The 11,802-nt window shown below is 38.9% G+C and overlaps 1 protein-coding gene and 1 non-coding gene across 2 annotated transcripts; one reads left to right on the top strand and one right to left on the bottom strand.

The window, feature by feature from the left end:
* Positions 1–304: 304 nt before the first annotated feature.
* On the bottom strand, positions 305–411 carry LOC128292153 (small nucleolar RNA R71). Its single transcript, XR_008282138.1, has one exon. It is a non-coding gene; the product is annotated as a small nucleolar RNA R71 (small nucleolar RNA).
* Positions 412–1,636: 1,225 nt separating this feature from the next.
* On the top strand, positions 1,637–9,487 carry LOC128291476 (uncharacterized). Its single transcript, XM_053026528.1, has 4 exons — positions 1,637–1,694; positions 1,793–2,031; positions 7,071–7,141; positions 8,200–9,487. Exon 4 carries the CDS (start codon positions 8,472–8,474, stop codon positions 9,285–9,287), a length of 816 nt encoding a protein of 271 aa, XP_052882488.1. The 5' UTR covers positions 1,637–1,694; positions 1,793–2,031; positions 7,071–7,141; positions 8,200–8,471; the 3' UTR covers positions 9,288–9,487.
* The last annotated feature ends 2,315 nt before the right edge of the window (positions 9,488–11,802 follow it).

Raw genomic sequence — 11,802 nt, 5'->3', positions numbered from 1 at the left:
AGCCTCGAGATTAAGGCCCCTCATTTTGATTTAAAAACCAGTGATGTCCTAGATGTTGTAAACAAGGGGATAGTTCAGTGGGATGCTTGTTGAATATCCGCATTTGTACCTCCGCTTAATTATGGAAGTGATTCTTTCCAGTTACCAGATATTTAAAGACACCTTAAGATTAAAGCTTTTCCCATATTCGTGTCCAGATCATGCATGAGCATGGTTGAATTCCTTACCATCCGGTTCTATTTCCACATGGAAAGAACTGGCGAAACATTTTGTGATAAAGTATTTTGCACTAAGCAAGAATGCTAGGCTCAAAAATGAAATTACCACATTTCAACAATCTGATGACGAGTCCTTGTATGAGGTATGAGAACGATTTAAAGAGTTATTAATAAAATGCCTTCATCATAGTATTCCTCATTGCATTCAATTAGAGACTTATAATGGTCTCAACACCTACATGAGAATGGTTGTAGACTCTTCAGCTAACGGAGCTATTCTTTTGAACTCATACAATGAAGTGTATGAGATTCTTAAAAGAATTTCAAGTAATAACTACCAATGGCCTACCTATCGAGTAGCCACAAGAAGAAGAGTGGCGAGAGTTCATGAAGTTTACACTTTTAAGTCTTTAGCAGCTCAACTATCTACTATGACTTCCATGCTTAAAAATATTTCTTTTAATGGTTGCAACATTAACATGACAGGTCAGCAACCAAGCCAGTTAGAGAACATTGCATGTGTTTATTGTGGTGATGGTCACATATTTGAAGAGTAACCATTAAACCCTAAATCTATCTACTATGTGGGAAACCAGCATCAAAATAGGAATAGTCGAGGTCTACAATCAAACCACTATAACCCTTCATGCGAAATCATCCCAATTTCTCTTAGAGTAATTAAGGGACTAGTCCAGGTAATTCCTATATGCCTTCTCGTTTAAATAATTTACCAGGTTTTTCTAAATAGATGTAGAAACCTTAGCCAGCCAAGTATTCAAATAGTTTGAAGAACCTATTAAAAGCATATATACTAAAAATGATGCGACTCTAGAGAATCTGGAGAACCAGATGGAATAGTTAGCTAATAAGTTAAGAAACAAACCTCAAGGTGCTTTGAGGAGTGGAAAGGTGTTGAAACCAATAGTTTTTTAATCCAAATATGAGCCTTTTGTTGTCCAAAATCAGAAGAAATTTCAACCAGAAATTGAATCTTCCACAGTGCAGAATCCTATTCATGTGACCCCCATTGAGGCACAACCACAGGAGAGTAGTCCTGAAAAATTAATACCCATGGTGAATGCAGAACCAACACTACCCCTAAAAAGTTTTCCAACTAAGGTAAAAAATCCACCACCTCCTTACCCGCAGGGATTCCAGAAGTAACAACAAGAGGTACAATTTAAGAAATTCTTAGATGTATTTAAGCAGTTATATATCAACATTCAGCTGGTAGAGTCTCTGGTCGAATTATGTAAAATTCATGAAAGATATCCTCTCTAAGAAGATATGGTTGGGAGAATTTGAAATAGTGGCTCTAACCAATGAGTTGAAGAAACGATTAATTTCAGTACCCATCATCATTACCCCAGATTAGAGTTCACCATTTGAACTAATTTGCGATGCAAATGACTATGCAGTAGGAGCTATGTTTGGACAACGGAGGAATCAGATTTTCCATCCCATCTACTTTGCTAGGTGAACTTTGACGGGAGCACAATTAAATTATATGGTAACAGAAAAAGAACTACTCACTGTTGTTTTTGCCTTTGACAAATTTTGTTAATATCTTGTAGGTACAAAGGTGATAGTTTATACTGATCACATGTCCATTAAATATCTATTGTCAAAGAAAGACTCAAAACCACGATTGATTCGTTGGGCTTTGTTACTCCAAGAATTCGATTTGGTGATACATGATAGGAAAAGAGTAAAGAATCAAGTGGAAAACCATCTATCCAAATTAGAGCAAAAAGAAGATACCCACTACTCTATTCCTATTAATGAATACTTTCCAGACGAACACATCTTTAAGGTAAGTCACTTCCATAATACTCCTTGGTTTGCTGATTATGCTAATTTTTTAGCCAACAGATTAATGCTGCCCGAATTGACATATTAAAAAAGGAGGAAATTCCTTCATGATGTTAGATATTATTTTTGGGAGGAACCATATTTGTTTAAGAAATGTACATACCATATGATTAGAAGGTGTGTAGCCCAAAGAGAAGTAGCTGATATTTTATACTATTGCCATTCATCCCCGAGTGGGGGATATTTTGGAGGGTCATGAACTGCAGCCAAAGTATTACAAGCTAATTTATTTTAGCTGACCCTTTTTAGAGATGCATATACCTATGTGAAAGATTGTGATCAATGCTAATGAATTAGAAATGTGTCTAGAAGGAATGAGATGATAGTAACCAACATGAAATGGCTTGCTCGATGATCTCTTTCGCACTTCTCTAGCTTCTGAATCATCTTTTCTTTTCTCTTTCCCGAGTTCTTCAGCTTTACATGCTCGTTCAACAAGCACTACAAATTCTTTGATTTCAAGAATCCCAACTAACAAATGGATATCCTCGTTCAAACCATCCTCGAATCTCTTGCACATTATAGCTTCAGTTGAAATACATTCTCTAGCATATTGACTCAATCTTACAAATTCTCGCTCGTATTCTGTAACAAACATATGACCTTACTTCAATTCAAGAAACTCTTTATGATTATGATCTATGAATCCCTGACTGATGTATTTCTTTCGAAATTCAGCTTGAAAGAAACCCCAGGTGACTCGCTCTCTCGAAACCACAGATATCAAAGTCTTCCACTAGTGATACGTCGTATCTCTCAAAAGTGAAACGACACATTTTATGCATTCATCCGGAATCAGAGACAATTCATCAAATACTCTTATCGTATTTTGTAACCAAAACTCGACTCTTTCAGCATCATCATTCGTAGTAGCATGAAATTTTTCAACCCCATATTTTCTAATCTTATCAACTAGAGGCTTATTCAACTGAATCAGATCAACTTGCGACATAGCAGGGATTTGCGAAGGATTAATCGGGGTTGGGGGTTGCTAAATAGCCAGATTAGTTCTAATGTATTGGGTGAACCAATCATTCATCATCTGATAGAAGGCTTGTCTAGCCTCTCCATCATGGCTACTCATAGCCGGTCTAGAGTCGGAGGGTGTTGTCCCTTGCGCGGGAGCAGGTGCATTGCTCTTGACATCGTCAGCTACGGCTCATTCGGGATCCATTTACTATATAAAAACACATTTTCATTGTCAGGATTCATCACACTATCATAGTTCATAAATATGACATGTATAACTAGACTCACATACGCTACGTTAGTCGTAGAATCGACTAAACCGTAGCTCTGATACCAACCAAATGTAACACCCCTAACCCTTATCCGTCGCCGGACTAGTCTTAAAGGCGTTACCAGACAATCAGAAATATTTTACAAACAATTCACATACATTATCCACCATCGTAATCAAACATGAACATAATGTCCCTTATATAGGTCATCGAGGCCTTAAACATGCAGTAGAAAGGGGTTGCGACTAAACAAAGCTCATACAAAAATTTTCGAAACTTAAACAAAATTTTTCAAATTTTCACAGGTCACACGCCCATATGAATAGGCACACGGCTTTAGGCACGCCCATGTGTCTAGGCTGTGTCAAAACAGGGCATACATACTGACTTGTCCACACGGCCACATGACACGCCCATGTGCCAGGCTATGTGAAAATTAGGGAGGCTACTGACTTGGGTCACATGGCCAGTCACACGCCCGTGTGTCTAGCCTGTGGTCAAAACTAACTTGGCTACACGGCCTAGCACACACTCGTGTGTGACCATGTGGTTTCCCCAGGCTCATTTCAAAATGGCCCTTAAGCAACACGGCTGAGACACACGCCCGTGTAGGAAAAAATAGGCCATTTACAAGGCCAATTTGCCACCCATTAAGGGTCCTCCCTACAATTATCAAATAGACACCAAATGCATATCAAATTATCACCATTTCAAGTCATAAATCATCCATTATTCATACTATGATATTATCAATCAATCTCATCTTCATATAACATACCAATTCATGTCATTCCATAATCCAAAAACTTATCAAAACATATGGTTTATGACCTTTCTTCAATTCATTCATTCTCATATCAAAATCTTACCATATCATCATATAATCACACACCAAAACTTACCAAACTTACCATTTCTCTTGGCTATTCAAGAATACATCAAACATACCACAATTGCATCATATATCATATACTAAAATCAAACCATAAATTCAAATATAATTTAGCCATATATCATGGCATGATATACACATTACAAAACATACTTCAAAGTACTTCTAGCATATATATGTCATACTTTAATATATACATTTTTAAAAGGTACCAAATTAAGGTTTGATAGTGTGGTGACAATCCTCGATGATCCCCGAGCTCCTAATAGCTACGATATCTATAAAAAAATACAAACACACACAAAGTAAGCTTTCAAAAGCTTAGTAATCCATATACAAATAAACTTATCATTTAAATCATAAAATCATCGTCAATTTGCATAAAATTCACAGCCAAATACTATCACAAACCTCACTGTTCGTATATATTTCATATATTCCAAAATTCTTTAGCACATATAGCATATTTTCTCATGCTTTTATCACATATCAGCAATTGATCACTAAATTACACATACTTACCTTTTTACATCATATACGATGTGACAGCCCTAAAGTGACCCTAGTCGGAAACTGGTTTCGGGACCGCTAAACCGAGTCACCAAATTATTTGAATGTGATATTTATTGTCTAAAATATGTGATTATGAATGTGTGAAAGTTTGAGGCTTCGATTTAGTAAATTACATGCGAATTTAGTCAAAAGGACTTATGGGTGACATTTTTGAAATGTGATAGGCTAATCTATAAGGACCTAATAGTGCATGTAATCAAAATGGGGGACTTGCATGTCAATTTTCCCCCCCTATTATGTAGTGGCCGGCCATGAGCATGGGTGGACAAGGTGTTATGGCTAAAAAGAAACATGTCATAGACATGTTGGCTTAATGCATTATGTAAGGAAAAATAAAATAATGAGCATGGTAATTAAATAATGAAAGGGAGGAGTGATGAAAAAAAAAAATGGTCACATCCATGCCCCCATTGCCGTGACTTGAAGAGAGAAAAACAAAAAAAAAACAAGTGTTCATCCTTTAGTTCATCCTTGGCCGAATAGAGGAAAGAAAGGAAGGGGAGGAGCTTGAGAAAATCGACTATGGTGATTTGCTAGACTAAGGTATGTTTGATGTTGTCCATGAGATGCATGCATGTTTTAGTTGTTAGCTTGAGTTCTACCTAGCCCATGGTCTAAATCTTGCTATGTGATGAAGATGATACTCGGCCTTGGGTGTTGTTTTCTTGGTTGGTATTTGATGTTATGGTGGTTCACTAGATTAAGGGATGTGTTATGTTGCTTGAAGTGTTAGATAAATTTGAACTCATCACCAAGCTCTTTAAGCAACCCAAGTTAAAAGTTTTGATATTGAGGTATCTTGAGCATTCGGCCATGGTAGGAAATAGAAGAGAAATAAGGTTGTTGTTAGATGAAGTAGAGTCTAACAAATGAGCTCGTATGTGCATTAGTTGCTAGATGGAGAAGAATCGGCTAGCAAGTTGTGTGCTAAGGCGAATATAATTTTGTATATTATGGGTAATGCATGTGTTGAATTAATGGAAAGGAGAGGATGCTTTAATAGTGTATATATGTGTATTAGCCAAGTTTTGAACTTGAAACAAATGGTGTTTAGTCAATACAAGTGACCATACTTGTAGAATGTATTAAGTGTTGCAATCGGCCTTAGCATAGATGTGTATGTTCGCCACATGAATGAGTACATGAGTTGATGTGTATGTTCGCCATAGGTAGCCTATTGATGGCTTTAGCTTGACTTAGAAAATTCGGCTAAGGGAAATATTAGCTAGTATGTTGAATTCGATTCGTGATTTCGTACATATGTGACTCTAATGTCTAATGTATATATGGGCTAAGTACCTTGAGCTTCTCTTTGATGTTCGAATGAATTGTATTAAATTGCTTGATGTGATTAAAAATGCGTATGATCATTGTGTATTTGAGCTAAAAGGTGGCCATATGACCTATCAAACTCCTTGTCATATTCGGCCATAAGCTAGCAAAATGAGACTTTAATAAGTTAAATTTGTTTGAATTAGCTCAAGAGCTTAGAGGACCACAGTTGGATAAGGGAAAGGAAAAAGTGATCGAATAGCCGTTGAAGCCATTCGACAACATCCGAGGTAAGTTTTCGAGTAATGGAACTTAGATTATGATTTGATTAGATCACGTTTTAAGCAAATCAAAATCATACTCTTTGTGTGTGGCTATTGAGCCGAAATTGCAAGTGTGAATAGTGCTTCGTGTTAGAGTTTTGCGAACGAAAATGAAATACGAATGTGTCATGATTTATTGATAAATGTGCATGGTTATTCGAATGATATCCGGACTAAGATCCGAAGGCATTTGTGCGAGTTACTAATTCCGGGCTAAGCCCGAAGGCATTGTGCGAGTTATTAAATCTGGGTTAAGTCCCGAAGGCATTTGTACGAGTTACTATAACCGGGCTATGTCCCAAGGCATTTGAACGAGTAGCTATATCCGTTAAACTCAAGGTACGTGATTCGGGAATGAATGATCTTGCTGTAAAATTTCAGTTAATACGCTTGTGAAATCCCAACAATGAGGTATGTTTCAGATGTGCTTTGAATTAGTCGAGCCCTTACAAATAAGTATTCGCCAGTTGATAAATGAGCTACCGCCTTTGGCTAAGTTGATCTTTGTGTATGAATATAAGGGTTGGTAATGTGAAGTAAGTATGATATTGAGAATTTGTGCATATGAAATTATCTGCTTAGCTACATGAATGCTATACTTTGGTTGTGTCTAAATTCATGACTCGAACTTACTAAGCATTAAATGCTTACTCCGTTTCTTTGATTCTCTGCTTTATAGATTTTGGTTCTTCACTATCGGACTCGGGATTTTTGAAGTCGAAGTCGCCCACACTATCAAAGCTCCTTTTGGTATATTTTTGGTTGAACTTTGAAATGGCATGTATAGGACTACCCTTTTGTTGTAGGTCATGTACCTTTCGGTTTTGTGTAATTTGGATAGCCATGCGAAAATGGCTTAAGTATATTTTGGGCATGGTATTATAATCATTGTATGTTGTTCATTAAGAGGTATGGAAATGTTTGGAAATGATTAGCCATTGGGATGGTTAATCATGATCATATTTTGTGCTATTCATGTTAAAGGGCTAGTTGAATCATGGAAACTATGAAATAGGTAAAGCCTACCTTAAAGACAGATGCTGACAGCTGCAGTGACGTGGATGTGAAAAATCACTAAAAATAGTAGGAATGGAATTAAATAGTGAATAAATTATGTAAACGAACCTTAACGAGTTTATTTTCAGAGGAAAATAACGAAACAATCATATGAATAGTATATTAAGAGATATTTAAGTTGTCGTGAGACAGGGCCAGAACGGTTTCTGGAGTCCCTGTTCCGACTTTGGAAATTCATTATAAATTTACCAGAGATAATTAGAAGTCATTCCATATATGTACAGATTTATTTTCGAGTCTAGTTTCCGTAAAAACAAACGGCATCAGTATTCAAGCCCTGTACAGGGAGATATCCAAATCGTAATGCAGGAAGGTCAGTGTAGTCGCACCCTGTAATAGGGGAGACTTTAACTAATAAACTGTACTAATTGGCCCAACCAAAAATTCTAGAAAAAAATTTTTAGATGCGTATATGAGTCTAGTATCAGGGAAAAATCACGAAACTGATTTTCGAGTTGTGGAACTCAAGATATAATTTTTAAGGTGACAGTGACACGCTTAGCCTACCGTCTCGGCAATTTTAAAATGAACTGCAAGTGGATTAAGCCCGTTAACCCCTCATGTCCGACTCCCATGACGGTCTCTGCACGGGTGTTCCAGTTTTATTGGTATCGAGCTACGGTTTAGTCGATTCTAGGACTACCGTAATGCGTTGGGTTTAGCTATACATGCCATTTTATGTGATTATTTGATAGTGTGGTGATTTACATTTGCAAAATGTTTATTTATAGTAATGGATCCCGATCTCGACCGAGCGGTAGCTGATGATCTTGAGAGTGTTGCGCCTGCTCCCGCACAAGGGACAGCGCGGTGGACTCTCAACCTATTGCTAGCAATCCGAATGATGAGGCTAGGCAAGCTTTTTATAGCGTGATGAATGATTGGTTCAACCAATACATTCCAACTAATACGGCTGTTCCACAACCTCCATTCCTGACAAACACAACCCCGCACCTCGATACCTCCAAAGAGTGACCAAATAAAGTCAAATAAGCCCCAGTTGATGAATCCGAAAACACGGGCTATCAATTTAAAGCTACGGACAATGATGATGTCGAGCAAGCTGAATTTTGGTTGGACAACACTATCCGGCATACTCGATGAGCTATCTTGCACACCCGATGAGTGCCTAAAGTGTACTATCTCCTTGCTACGTGATTCTGCCTACTATTGGTGGAATACGTTGACTTCTGTTGTGCCTAGAGAGCAAGTAACTTGGGAGTTTTTCCAAACCGAGTTTCGGAAAAAGTATACCAGTCAAAGATTTATGGATCAAAAACGGAAGGAATTTCTTGAACTTAAACAAGGTTCCATGTCGGTTACCGACTATGAACGAAAATTTGTGAGGCTTAGCCGGTACGCACGAGAATGTATTTCCTCAGAAGCCGTAATGTGTAAACGTTTCGAGGATGGACTAAATGATGATATAAAGCTGTATGTTGGCATCTTGGAAATCCAAGAATTTGTAGTACTTGTTGAGCGAGCTTGCAAGGCCGAGGAGCTCAAGATGGAGAAAAGAAAAGTCGAGGTGGGAGCAAGGGAGTTTCGTAAGAGGTCTTCGGGGAAGCCCTTCCCACAGTCATCGAAGAAATTTAGAGATGGCTTGGACTGGTCTAGGGATACTTCGGGCTTTTCTAGACGAGATCGCGATCGACCCCCTATGAGCACACGAGTCACTTCGATCGCCAGTGTTGGAATGACCGTCGAGACAGAGCAGAATGGCAGTATTGTGGTAAATATCATTCAGGGAGTTGTAGGTTCCATGACCGCTCCTGTTACAAGTGCGGGTCAACCGACCACTTTATCAAAGATTGCCTGAGATTGTCTGAACAGAATGTAAATCAGAGTGGGAAACCGGGTGCTACCACTACTCGGGGTAGACCATCTAGGAATACGGGCAATGCTAGCGGCGGTCAGAGATGATCTAGAGATGCTACCACCAGATCTGAGGCTCGTGCTCCTGCTAGGGCTTATGCCATACCGTACGCGAGGATGCTTCCTCGCCAGATGTTATTATCGGTACTTTCACTCTCTTTGATACTAATGTGATTGCTTTGATTGACCCTGGTTCTACTCATTCTTATATATGCGAAACCTTAGCATCCAATAAGACTCTATCTATTGAGTCTACTGAGTTCGTAATTCGGGTGTCAAATCCCTTGGGTCGTTACGTGCTTGTTGACAAAGTGTGTAAGAAATGCCCCTTAGTAATTCGAGGTTCCTGTTTTCCGGCAGACTTGATGCTTTTGCCATTCGATGAATTTGATGTTATTCTTGGTTTGGATTGGTTGACCGTGCATGATGCGGTTGTGAATTGCAAAAGCAAGACTATTGATTTGAGGTGCGCAAATAACGAGATAATCCGAGTTGAGTCTACGGACTTAAAGGGTTGCCACCGTAATATCGCAATGTTGGCCCGTAAATATGTAAGGAAGGGTGCGAATCATACCTTGCGTATGTACTTGATGACAAGGAATTGGAAAAGAAACCCGAATCTGTGCGGTGGTTTGTGAATACCCGGATGTTTTTCCCAAGAATTACCGGTTTACCACTTGCTCGGAAGTAGAGTTTGGTATTGAGCTTGTACATGGGACTACGCCAATTTCGATAGCTCCGTATCGTATGGCACTAACCGAGTTAAAAGAATTGAAAGCTCAGTTGCAAGAGTTAACAGATAGAGGTTTCGCTCGACCAAGTTTCTCACCTTGGGGTGCACCAGCATTGTTTGTGAAAAAGAAGGACGGAACCATGAGGTTGTGCATTGACTATCATCAGCTGAATAAAGTGACGATAAAGAATAAATATCCGTTATCACGTATTGATGACTTGTTTGATCAACCAAAGGGAGCCTCGGTGTTTTCAAAGATAGATTTGAGATCGGGTATTACCATTCTTGAATTCGAGATTCAGATATACCCAAACCGCTTTCGAATCGAGATACGGCCACTATGAGTTCTTAGTGATGCCGTTTGGGCTCACTAATGCCCTGCGCAGATTTATGGATTTGATGAATCGGATCTTGACAAGATTTGGACCGGTTCGTAGTTATGTTCATTGACGACATCTTGGTCTATTCAAGAGACGAGACCGAACATGCCGAGCACCGAGATTAGTGTTACAAATTTTACGGGATAAGCGGTTATATGCTAAGTTCGATAAGTGTGAGTTCGGTTAAGAGAGGTTAGCTTCTTGGGTCACGTGGTATCCGTGATCGGTATTCGAGTTGACCCGAGCAAAATTTTAGCCATACTTAACTGGAAGCCTCCAGAAATATTACGAGGTTCGGAGCTTTTTGGGACTTGCTTACTTACCGACGGTTTGTAAAGGTTTCTCGATGATAGCCACACCCATGACGAAGCTACTTTAAAAGATGTTAAGTTCGAATGGACGGAAAAATGTCGAAAAGTTTTGATCAACTGAAAACTTATTTGACGAAGCTCAATTTTAGTGCAAATTAATAAGGCAAAGAGTTTGTCATCTATAGTGACGCCTCCTACTTGGGTTAGGTTGCGTATTGATGCAAGAAGGTCGAGTTGTGGCCTATCGTCAAGACAATTAAAGCCACATGAGAAAAATTATCCGACCCATGATCTCGAATTAGTTTGTCATCGTATTCGCCTTGAAAATATGGCGACATTACTTATTTGGTGAGAAGTGCCATGTATTTTCGGATCACAAAAGTCTCAAATATTTGATGACTCAAAGAGACTTGAATCTGCGACAAAGGCGTTGGCTTGAGTTGTTGAAAGATTATGAGCTGGTCATTGATTATCACCGAAAGGCTAATGTGGTTGCGGACGCCTTAAGCCGGAAATCACCGCTTGCTTTACGAGCAATGAATGTACACTTGTGCATTTCTACCCGACAATGTGTTAGTAGCCAATTAAAGGCCAAACCATTATTGATTCATCAAATTCGTGAAGCTCGAAAAGTCGACAATGAGTTGGTTGCAAGACGGGCTGAATGTGTTCGAATGTGGAATCGGAGTTTCAAATTGATGATGACGATTGTTTGAGGTACGAAATCGGTTGTGTGTTCCAAGAAATTCGAACTCATTTCGATGATTCTCGAACGAAGCTCATTGTAGCCGAATGTCAATTCACCCGGGAGTACAAAATGTACCACGACCTAAGACGTCGATTTTGGTGGCATGGTATGAAACGAGACATTTCGATTTTGTTTCAAGTGTTTAATATGTCGTGAGTGAAGGCGGAACATCAAGTGCCTACGGGTTTGCTCCAACCGATCATGATACCGAATGGAAATGGGATCGAGTAACGATGGATTTTGTATCCGGGCCGCCAAAGGTTTCGCAAGTAAGAAAGATGCAATTT

This window comes from Gossypium arboreum, chromosome 4 (assembly GCF_025698485.1).
Source record: "Gossypium arboreum isolate Shixiya-1 chromosome 4, ASM2569848v2, whole genome shotgun sequence".
Lineage (NCBI taxonomy): Eukaryota > Viridiplantae > Streptophyta > Magnoliopsida > Malvales > Malvaceae > Gossypium > Gossypium arboreum.
Note: the sequence above shows the minus strand (reverse complement) of the source record. Positions and strands in the feature narration are given on the sequence as shown.